Raw genomic sequence first — 12728 nt, 5'->3', positions numbered from 1 at the left:
TCAACCTTTGTGAGCTTTTAAAAAATTAATATAAAACTTGTATTTAGCACTTAATTCTGACAACTGAATCGCTGGTTCATTAGGTACATTAAATCATTAAGCTGGTTGTATTCTTTCATATTTTTCATTGGTCACTTTATGATTATAATAATTACACTGCATAATTTTTGAAATAAAGAATGAATAAAGATGTTTAAATTGTACTTTATATTAACCTAGGAGTGTTGATATTGTCAGAAAGTCAGTCCTCATTTCAAAACACAGTTTTTATTTTCCTTCTTCTAATTCACTAATCTAAAAAAATAGTATACATTTATTCTTGGATAAAGATGAGTGCTTTTATTTAATTCCTGAATGTGAATTAAAATTAGAAATAAAATTGTCCATATCACTACTCATCTGTTTTTTTTTTTTTTTCATTGCCAGCAGCTGAAATTATAGTGGTCATTTTGACCTTAAAAATGTCGTACCATGTCTGCCCATGAAAAACTGATGAAAAGTTCCTTGAGTAGTATGTCTTCACTACATATAATAGAAGCTATGGAAAGAATGATTAGATTTTGTATAGATAGTAGCTTTCAGCACACCTGTCATTGGCATGTAATCTACTACTATGATATATCATTTCAATGGTCCTTCAAATGTGCTGAGTCCTTTGTGATATGTAGTCCCTTGATTTAAAGTTGCTTCTCTCCATAATGTACTTAAGGGGTACCTTCTAAATACTGAACATTACACAATAAGTTGGACTAATGCCATCTTTTCAAACTATGCTTAGAGGTATCTATTTTGTATATTGTTTCTGTTCATGCTATCTACTTAAATCATAGTTAGGATTGTTAAATCTTTATATCCAACCATAATATTCTATGTTTACTCACTCCGTACTAACTGAGGACCCAACATCTGTCAGGCATTAATGTTGACTGTTTTATTAAAAAGAATATTATAGCTTACAAGTAAGTGGGGAGAGTTGAAATTATAAAAGTGTATTGATACCCTTTTGTATTAGTAATCTATTGTATGCATCATATACCAAATTATGCTTATTACTGCTCAGCTTTCTAGACTTTATTTTCTAAATTATACTGTTTGGCTTGTTTGGGACATGCTCTGTGGTTTTCAGTAGAAATACATTTTTAGTGCAAATAACTTTTATGTTTTCTATATCCTCTTCAAGAAACATGGCTTAATTTCCCATTTTTCAAATCAATGACATCCAAATCTTCCTTACTGAGCATCTGCTGACTATCCAAATTTCAGTGCCATATTTTCAATGCTTGTTGTCAGCCTCATTTGAGTGCTTCTGAAATACCTCAAAGTTTAGAATAGAAAGGATTTTTATCCATAATGAAATCTAATCTTCCTTATAAAGGTGATTAAAACCTTGTATTATGATTTCAGAATTCTAAGATCTAAATCCCAGGGCAAATTAAATCAACTTTAATAATACTAGTGTGGATCTATCTCAGATGTTCTAAAGATTTATTGAGATAGTGCATGTAAAAGCTGAATATAATGCCTGACACATTGAAAGCAGGTGATACATATTTGGTATAATCATCATCATCATTGACTTATTAATAATACCACCATGTACCTAATTGTTAACTAGATACTGAAGTTATCTTTCATATTCTACTCTCTTCATCTCTATTTGTATCCAAATGATACCACATTGTAAGTGTATTTCCAAAAATATCAGACATATTTCCTATTCTTCATCATCTCTTTTATTCCAGTCAAAGTATAAAAGTATGTGCACATATGCTGTATCTATGTATCTCTCTTTTCTGCTACAAACTGGTCAAGAACAAAGATCATAGTGTATTATTTTTGAAATCCATGTTGAAGTTTACCACATGTGAATATAAAAATTGGTCTGGGTTTGCAACTCTCAACCCAAGAACTGACAGAGCTAGTCCTACTTTATTAAATGCTGAGGATACAATGACTAGCAAAAGAGACATAAGTCTGATCATGTGGCACTTGCGTTAAGAGAAGAAATGTTGGCTTTTTTTTCTTTAATAGCAATGGGAAACAATGGAAGTCCTCTACATAGGGGAGTGACAATGTAAGATTTGTAATTAAAAGTAATGATGGTCCCTGAATCAAATTACAGCAGCAGATAGAGAAAAAGAGTAGAGATAAATTACACAGATGAAATAAACAGGACATGAAAAGAAATTGGACATCAGTAGTATCCAGTGAAAGAGGGGGAGACAAAGATGATTCCTAGGTTTCTGGCTTATACAACTAGTTGGTCATGTCATTCTTTGAGGTTAACTAGGTTTGAGGAGATTTTTAACTTAGATCCATGCATATGAGAAATATCAAAATTCCCATGAGCCTGCTATCCTACCTGTAAGGGTTTATGATTTGTGGAAAATTCAGTAGCATTTTTGGCTCAAGTAAGAAGATTTTTCAGTTTCAACATGTATCACCAGAGGCGGGATAGGGAGGATAGAAAGAAGGTAATTGGATGAAGGCAATCAAAAGGCACAAACTTCCAATTATAAGATAAATACTAGGAATGTAATGTAAATATGATAAATATAAGTAACACTGGTATTATATATGGAAGCTGTTAGGAGAATAAGTCATGTAAGACCTTTCATCATAGGAATCTTTTTATTTCTATTTCTTTAATTTTGTAAAGGTATGAGATGATGGATGTCCACTAAATTTATCATGATAATCATTTTATGACATTTATGATAATCATTTTATGACATAAGAGATTTTATGACATATGTCAAGTCATTATGATATACATGTTGAACTTTTACAGTGCTGTATGTCAATTATATCCCAACAGAACAGAAGAAAAGAAAATAAAATAGAAAATATTATATGAAAGACTAAGGGCTAATACTGATTTCAACTTACCATGAGCAACACTTACACATGAACATAAAATTGTTAATATTATATACCATGGCATTGAGTACTCTACTAACAGTATAGAAAGTAGATTAACTTGAAATTTTATTTTATATAATTGTAAATCTATAGGAAAGTTACAGTATCTTTAGAGAGGAAAATTTCTAGTTCATTTGTTTGCCTAATGGAAAAGCAATTTGATGAGTTAAAATGGGAAAAGGTAGCAATTCACTGACATTGACAATGAGAAAGGTTAAAAGATACAGTTAAATTAGTATGGATACATTATACCAAATTGCTTTACATTATACCAAATGCATTATTTTTAGACTGGAAAGCTTAAATATGTTCCTAATAATGTTATTTCTACACCATCTATTATAGGATTATAGTTTAACTATGGAAATTAACCAATCTGTGGCAGTATTTTAATTTCCACTAAATAGAAACATTTGACTCTTGCTTACAGTCATCCACATCAGCAAGACACCCAAATATTTAGTCAATACAATTAATCTGGATACTATTTCTTTCCTCATACTGAGTTCCTTGTAACTATTTACCAGTCTGAGTCTGTATTTGTTTGTTTTGTTTGTTTTGCAGGATCTATTTTACCTGGTTAACACTTAGAACATGGTGCTAATGAGTCCAAAGAAAACAAGATAAAAAAGCAGTGTTTTCTGATATAATTATCTGTCTTCTCCACATTAAGTATTTAAACTTTTATCTTGATAACAATAGTGTTCTTTCTCTTAAATTGCATCAAAAGTTTCTGAAATGGTATAAAATAAGGGAAAACCCATAAAGTACTGTATTCTTTATATAATGACACATTCTAGTAACTTTCATGAGTCCAAAATTGAGGTTATGTAAAATGGAAACTATTGTCTATTCTATGTTAACTAATGCTGTTTCAGTTTTCCATGATTCCTCAAAGATTCTCAGTGTAATTATTTTTTAATAATATCTGCCTGTTCTTTAAGACTTCATCTAGGTATCCCATCTGACATTAATGACTTGAACTTCAGCCCTGGTTTTACAATTTGTTTCTTATTATTGCAAGTTGAACAGTCAAAGCCATGGTAAATGATATTCAAGCAAAATGAAAAAAAATAAACAGTTCTGATTTCCAGTTTTCTGTGTGCCACTTTGTGCAGAACATTAACGTTTGCTACTTTTGACAGCATTGTGGATTATGCAAGGTGAAAAGAATCTCAACTAGATGAAATGTAGCTAATATCATAGTTCTGATGAGTCTAAGAACACTGGTAGCAACTGATAGCACCAGTATTATATTATCACCATTGCATATAAAATAAAATGTTTCAAAACAGCTCTGCATTCAAAATAAAGTAAAAGGTAAAATAGAAAACTACTTGTATGGCAAGAGTTTTAAACTTCTAGTTCACGAATATGTAACACTCAGAGTTAGGTTTACTTAATGACAGATAACTGAAGAAAATCTCTAGTTATTTCTGGAAAAGAACATATTTTCCTAAGTGACTCATATTTATTGACAGTGGGATAGTTAGAATTCATAAAAATATTATTCTAAGAAAAAAATTGCATTTCCAAATCAAACGAGCTATAGGTGCAAATATAAATTTTAGACTCTGGAAATGGCCTACTCTGTGGGCATTATTGTGCAATACCAATTAGGAGGTGTTTGTGCTGTTTTCTTTGCTAAACCACTATACTTAAACTGGAACATTTAAAATTGTGCCCCAATTAATTGTATCCTTTACAGATTGCCTCTTCCTCATTTTAAGATAAAGCAATTTGATTAAGTTGAACCAAAAACCAGATGATTTAAGTGTTTCTATGTTTCTATTTTCTAAAGTATATCACTTAGCTCAAATCAGTATCCAGAAAAATTATTTAAAATATTACATTACAGTAATTCGTGACAGAACTGTGTCTCCTATTTATGCAAAATACTTGTATGTTGACAGGTCATATCACACTTTTTATTACAGTGAAGTTTATCCTCTAAAAGATAACTTGTTTATACTCACCTCCTTCTGAAGTAACAGCTAAACATCTGTAGCAACTGACACTAGTATTTACTTTTCCTTGGTAGCCTTGATTCTATTGTTAAGATGGCGTTGACATCCTTCTAAGTGGTCTCCAATGGTACGGAGTAAATGCCTGCTCCAGCCATCATTTTCATTGTAAACGAATCTTGACAAAGTCAGGTTCCCGTCACAGTCTATCAGCGTCACTCACTAAGCTGTGGTGTGACCGTTAGTCCCTTTGAGACTTGCCTCCTTTATCACGGTCAGCCCGTGGGAAAATCTGAACAAAAAGTTACATGTCAACTAGGTATGAAAGAAAATAACATTTAAATATACTTTTACTCTTAATGCATGATAGTTTCAAAGACATTTCTTTTCTACAGATCACTTTAACTTTGTGTTTGATTATTTTACATGTGCTCATGTGCATTTAAAAATATGGTGACCTTCTCTTTTGGAACCTATTTCTTATTAGATATGTTTAGGATTAAATAATAAACATAATTATTTGGGGTAGGATTTTAATTACTATCCCTGATATATATACCCAAAGTTTTCTTTTTTTTTTTTTTAACTTAAAGAGACACAGTAATAACATCCTTCTCCAAAACATTTTTTCTTTCCTATCTAAAAGTTGTGTTCTAAAAAATGATCTTTATTTCATTAATTATTATCCCCACATTTAATCATTCTTTATTTTTTACTAATGTAATCTTTTTTCTTTGAATTTCTGTCTTGGTCGGTAATTTAAAGTTTCAGTTGATTTATGAAGTAACATTTCAAAAATTGAGCATTCATATTTCTTTCCTTTTATTTCAGTTTTTTTTAAATGAACCAGTTACTAAAATTCTACTTAGAATACAGTCAAGTTTCTGGTTAGCTCTATTGAATAATCTAAATAACTTGGATTTGAAATAGGAATTTTCCTATGGTTACACAGGAGACAAAATTTAAAATATACCTCAATTTAAAAAAAGTAAAAATCAATCAGTACTTATTAATAGCAACTGAACCGAAGTTGCTACCTTAACGATCACTCCAGACTCCACAGATTTCCTTCTCTTCCATTTATGGGAGAGGATGACCACCATGGGAGAGGGAGTTTGGAAAAAAAAAAACAAAAAACTGGTAGTGAAAAGACAGAACCTAATGGAGGCCACATGACTTAGTGATTCCTTTTTGAGGGTCCTTTCTCACCACCAAGTGCTGGGAGAAGAGAGAGTATATTACTCAAGGATTACAGATACCTCCACCTCATTTCATAGCTGAATGTCTGCTGCGGCTGAACTGTTTTCTGTACATGTTTGAGCAGGGGGAGAAAGGATTGAGGAGGTGGCAGAATAGACAGAGTTGACATCTTCAGAACTAAAGGATACACATCAGGGGGAGGGCCTTTGTATCAAAAGACCATGAAAATAGAAAGCCCAGAGATAAATCCATGCACCTATGGACACCTTATTTTTTACAAAGGAGGCAAGAATATACAATGGAGAAAAGACAAACTATTAAACAAGTGGTGCTGGGAAAACTGGTCAACCGCTTGTAAAAGAATGAAACTAGAACACTTTCTAACACCACACACAAAAACAAACTCAAAATGGATTAAAGATCTAAATGCAAGACCAGAAACCATAAAACTCCTACAGGAAAACACAGGCAAAACAATCTCTAACATAAATCACAGCAGGATCCTCTATGACCCACCTCCCAGAGTAATGGAAATAAAAGCAAAAATAAGCAAATGGGACCTAATTAAACTTAAAAGCTTTTGCACAATGAAGGAAACTATGAGTAAGGTGAAAAGACAGTCTTCAGAATGGGAGAAAATAATAGCAAATAAAGCAGCTGAGAAAGAATTAAACTCAAAAATATACAAGCAGCTCATGCAGCTCAATTCCAGAAAAATAAACGACCCAATCAAATAAAGGGCCAAAGAACTCAACAGACATTTCTCCAAAGAAGACATACAGATGGCTAACAAACGCATGAAAAGGTGCTCAACATCACTGTTTATCAGAGAAATGCAAATCAAAACCACAATGAGGTTCTACCTTACACCGGTCAGAATGGCTGCCATCAAAAAGTCTACAAGCAATAAATGCTGGAGAGGGTGTGGCGAAAAAGGAACCCTCTTACACTGTTGGTGGGAATGCAAACTAGTACAGCCACTATGGAGAGCAGTGTGGAGATTCCTTAAAAACCTGGAAACAGAACTCCCATACGACCCAGAAATCCCACTGCTGGGCATACACACCGAGGAAACCAGAATTGAAAGAGACACGTGTACATCAATGTTCATCTCAGCACTGTTTACAATAGACAGGACATGGAAGCAACCTAGATGTCCATCAGCAGATGAATGGATAAGAAAGCTGTGGTACATATACACCATGGAATATTACTCAGTTATTATAAAGAATGCATTTGAATCAATTCTAATGAGGTAGATGAAACTAGATCCTATTATACAGAGTGAAGTAGGTCAGAAAGAAAAACACCAATACAGTATATTAATGCATACATATAGACTTTAGAAAGATGGTAACAATGACCCTATATGCGAGGCAGCAAAAGAGACACAGATGTAAAGAACAGACTTTTGGACTCTGTGGGAGAAGGCGAGGGTGGGATGATTTGAGAGAATAGCATTGAAGGTGCTATGGATATTACCATATGAAAAATAGATAGCCAGGGCAAGGGAGAAGCTGGCTCTGGATAGCAGTGAGTCGGAGGGGACCTCAGGCAGCAGGCAGCTGGGGCCATGGCCTCCGACCTGGACTTCTCCCCTCCCGAGGTGCCCGAGCCCACGTTCCTGGAGAACCTGCTGCGGTACGGACTCTTCCTGGGGGCCATCTTCCAGCTCATCTGCGTGCTGGCAAGAAAAAATTAAAAAAAAAGAAAAATAGATAGCCAGTCCAAGTTTGATGCATGAGACAGGGTGCTCAGGTCTGGTGAACTTGGATGACTGAGGGATGGGATGGGGGGTCAGGATGGGGAACACATGTACACCTATGGCTGATTCATGTCAAAGTATGGCAAAAACCACTATAATATTGTAAAGTAATTAGCCTCCAATTAAAATAAATAAATAAATTTTTAAAAGACCATGACGTTTAGGGAGCTTGCTGCTGCTGCTAAGTCGCTTCAGTTGTGTCCAACTCTGTGTGACTCCATAGACGGCAGCCCACCAAGCCCCCGTCTCTGGAATTCTCCAGGCAAGAACACTGGAGTGGGTTGCCATTTCCTTCTCCAGTGCATGAAAGTGAAAAGTGAAAGTGAAGTCGCTCAGTCATGTCCGACTCTTCGCGACCCCATGGACTGCAGCCTACCAGGCTCCTCTGTCCATGGGATTTTCCAGGCAAGAGTACTGGAGTGGGGTGCCATTGCCTTCTCCTTAGGGAGCTTGGAAGAGCACAAAGTTGAAGGAAATATCCATTGTCAAGGACCTATGGAATTAAGAGGTCTTGCTAGATGACCCCAACAAGTGATCAAACATTACATACCAGGGGATACTCCGGATATAGACACCTGCCATGTGGGAGATGTCAGTGATCAGTAAGCACAGCCATAGGAATGACAGTGTGAGCAGAACTTGAGCAGGGGCCAGCTGGATGGGAGAAGACACCTTCCTTTTCTTACCAGGAGAAGGGAGAAGAATGGATGACAAGCTGTCCAAGCCCCTCTGATTTCCAACTACCTAGGTTCCAGGGCTAGCAGGTGGTGACAGACAGGAGGATGCAGAGAGTAGTATAAAAATAAAATGGATTTTTGTATGCTCAAAATCTGCTCAAGGTTATTAAGGAGTAGAAGAGGGGGTCTTGACAGAGCATATTTGAAGGCCATAATTGGAGTGAAAAGTTTATATTTGCTATCTGTCAATTCTGTTTGATAATCTGGTTATCTTTAGGGTAGAGATAGCTTCAAATTTATGGGTTTCTTCCCAAAGTAGTCTATTTCTCTGTTTACCAGATCCATCATAAAATATATATCATATAATATCTTAAAAATATAAAATGGAAGCATAGAAAAAAAAGCATCTGAGTTACAAAAAGACTAAGATAGTCCATCCAACTATTTACGTTTTCAGAAAATATAACTAAGTTTTAAAGTTGAGGTGGAGATGGAAGCAGGGAATCTCCCATAGGTGTTCCTTATGAACTTGAATTTCAGTAACAGTGAACTGCAAAATCACGGTTCCCACGTGGCTTGGTGGTAAAGAATCTGCTTGTCAATGCAGGAGATGCAGGTTCAATTCCGGGGTAGGGAAGATCTGGAGAAGATGTAATGGCAACACACTCCAATATTCTTGCCTGAAGGATTTCCATGGACAGAGGAGTCTGGTGAGGCTACAGTCCATGGAGTCACAAAAAGGACACAACTTAGCAACTAAACAGCAATAAAACCTTAAAATCATCTTATTTATCCATGAGAAATACACAGCTTTTACAGGAAAGGAAAGCTAAACACACACAATCACTTTTTGTATATAAGTTCCATATGTTTGCATATATGTAATAATATATTCTTGCTATCAATATAATTAAGCAGAGTAAATAAATTGTTTCAGATTATATAAATACATAATAAATAGCTTTTAGCTAGAGACAAAATTGGTAGTCAGGTGTTAATTTCAATTTTTCCTCTTGCATTCATATGCCCACCTAATCTTGTTGCGGTAAAATAGTACATTTGCTAGTTCTTTATCCACCAAACCACACCAAACCACACACATTAGGAGCTGGCCTGCCTGATGCTTGCAGTTACACTACTTAATTTCTTCATACAATAGCTGCCTATGTGTTCTGCTGTCAGTCAGAGCACAGATTTATTTCCACCTGTGTAAGCAGGTGTCTAGCCTGAGGTTGTCCCACTGCTTCTCCACAATCTCTGTTTAGGATTAGGTATGGGAGATTGTCTCTCCCTTCCCCCCACCCCCCCAAACACATGACAATATCCATATGAGGTCTAAATAATCAAACAGAAGATGTGCTGAGCCTTTTCACAAGCTCATGACCATTTTCCTTGGTTTGGAATGATTTTATACATTTATCAAATGTCTGAGTTTCTGCACACTTGCCTCCGCTCCATATTATAATATATATTCTTTGAGGATACTAGGACTAGATCAAGGTTTATTTGTACTCCAGTGTAAAATCAAAGAAATGGTGGGATTCCACTAGAATGAAAGAGGAGAGATCAGTTCTTTTCTGTGTCTCTCCAACTCCCCTTACCACATGTTGGGCTTCCTTTGTGGCTCAGCTGGTAAAGAATCCACCCATGATGTGGGAGACCTGGGTTCGATTCCTGGGTTGGGAAGATCCACTGGAGAAGGGAACGGCTACCCCCTCCAGTATTCTGGCCTGGAGAGTTCCATGGACTGTATAGTCCAGGGGGTCGCAAAGAGTCGGACTCGATTGAGCGACTTTCCTTCACCACATTGGGACTTTTCTTTTATAGGAAATCTGCTGTCTCCTGTAAGTTTTTATTCAGACTTAATAATAAACTTTAATCTCAAAGGTATATATGCATATGCATGATTGTGTGTAGGCTCATATGTAGATACTGGCTTGTATCATTAAATATATTGATTTAAAGCAAAGCAGTTGAAAATTATACCTTTAATAACTATGGTCACGTCTTGTTCTGAAATGGCCTATTTTCAATTCTTATTTATTCATGCTAATAGAGGAGCAGGATGTTATAAATTATGCAAAAATCACTTACAGCTGACTTGGTTATATATTGTATATTTTTCATCAGACTTAGTTTCTTAATTGTTTGCTCTATTTATTACCCAAATGAGTTAACATCATGAGTATTTAACAAATGATGATTGGCGGAGATGGCTAGGAGCATTTTATGTAGTGAGAAAATCAAATCTATGGAAAACTCTCATATGGACGATTGATAGTTACCTTACACAAGGACTGATATACCATGATCCAAAAGAGATGTGGAAATAGGTAGCATTTTGTCTATACTCTCTTATCAGGATGATTTAATCAGAATTTTAACTTTATGTTTTATACCTTGATAATGTGAAAAAATAGAATTATAAGTGCTTCTCTACTGATTTGAGAGGAAAACTGAAGTATCTTTAGAAAATGTCTTTTTCCCACATATTAACTAGTAATTAAGATGTAACTAAAAGAATTTGGCTCACCTGAACAGAGAAATAGGTAATAGGTCTAAGCAGAACTCAAATTCAGTCCAAAATAATGAATGTGAAAAATTTTCCCACTTTCATTTATTAGTTAATTAACCTCAAAAATGCGATCTAATGTGAAAATGTAGTCCTTGGATATTTTTTTTCTTTTTGGCCTTTGGATATTTTAAATGAAATAGAAAGAAAAAATAATTTATTATATATAAATTTCCAATGCAATTTTCATATTCAAATAACATTTATTCCAAAGGGTTATTTCTATATCCAAATAATTGGTATTTATGCTTTAACTCTTATTTTAACTGATAACATAAAAAGAAAATAAGTAATGATGACTTTTGTACATACTTTGATATGGCAATATAAAGTGAAAATGTTTCAGATGTTTTATCACTGAATATTTTATTGACGTAATATGTTCAAAATTTATATACTTATAACTTCTCCATGTTTGACTAGGACCTTGTTATAAAGTATTGAAAAAGTCATGAGTAGAGAAATAAGCTGTATAAATTTGTGAAAATAGAGGTGAATTTTTATATCATAACGTAGTAGCAAGTTGGAGAAATTTCTTTTATGTGAGTCACTTTTGTATGAAGCTGTAAACCTCCTCTTTTTTCTTTTTTAAGCCAAAAACTGTCATGGTTTCTTGTAAAATAATATAGATAAGATATTCATTTTAATTGATTCTTTTCATTGTTTAATAAAATTGCTTTGTTTGATTGCTGAAGAGTTTGAATTGAGTTTTCATTACCCACTCCTGAGCAATTTACTCTAAGATCCAGACAGTATTGAGCTAATGAGTTTGAATTTATATTGAACCTTAACTGTCTTCATGGAGTAAATGGAAAAAATCATGGCAATAACTAAGTATTCTTCATTAAAAACTATGTCGTAGAGATTTTACAATGAGGCTTTAAATAGAGCTAGAGTGTTTAAATTGGAGTTTTACCAATTTTGCTGTTTCTAAGCATATTATATGAAAAGATGGTTTCTTTTCCTTTTTAAGAAATGGAAGCTCATAAACCAATAGGGATATTACAGAAAATTTCTTTCAAGTGGGTAGCTTGTACATTCAGTAGATTCAGTTAAGCAATAAATGTTAAAATAATTTAATCTGAGAACATTCCTACATTAAAATGATACATAAAAATCTTTCAAGGAGTATCTTATTAAGTGTTTCAAGATTCTCTTGATCCAAAACACTGTCACAATTTTAAAAAGCATGCCCTCAAATGCACTGTTCTGACTTCGGCATAGGTATTGCCACAATTATAAATTTGTTTCTCTGTAATTGAAAACAGGAGATGTTGATACGTATACATTTAATTTATTGCTTTGATATTATTATCTTTTGTAAAGTGGTCTTTGGGTTCTCTGTATTCTATCTAATCAAGTTGGGCATTTAATAATTCCATGTTTAGCACTTGCCGAGGAATTAAGTTAGGAACCTTAACTCTGAAGGGTGACTAGGATTCCATTAAGCAAGGATAACTTCGCATTCTATAACTATCACTGTGATTCAGGCCCAAGAGGTAATGAGTCCTCTACGTATATAATAGAGTCAATTTTATATTAGATTGGTTAGTCAAACAGTATTAAACCCCACAAATAGGCTACCTATTGTAGAAATGTCATTTTTCAAAAACTACGTTCAAGAAATA

The 12728-nt window shown here is 34.3% G+C and overlaps 2 protein-coding genes across 2 annotated transcripts in view; both read left to right on the top strand.

Annotated features, from left to right (window-relative positions):
- The window catches only part of DACH1 (dachshund family transcription factor 1), a 452631-nt gene that overhangs the window by 293882 nt on the left and 146021 nt on the right, over positions 1 to 12728 (top strand).
- Positions 7597 to 7788, top strand: LOC133049671 (protein MANBAL-like). The gene has a single exon (XM_061133823.1). The coding sequence runs from the start codon at positions 7660 to 7662 to the stop codon at positions 7786 to 7788; it is 129 nt and encodes a 42-aa protein (XP_060989806.1). The 5' UTR covers positions 7597 to 7659.

The sequence above is a fragment of the Dama dama genome, chromosome 30 (genome assembly GCF_033118175.1).
Source record: "Dama dama isolate Ldn47 chromosome 30, ASM3311817v1, whole genome shotgun sequence".
Classification (NCBI taxonomy): domain Eukaryota; kingdom Metazoa; phylum Chordata; class Mammalia; order Artiodactyla; family Cervidae; genus Dama; species Dama dama.
Note: the sequence above shows the minus strand (reverse complement) of the source record. Positions and strands in the feature narration are given on the sequence as shown.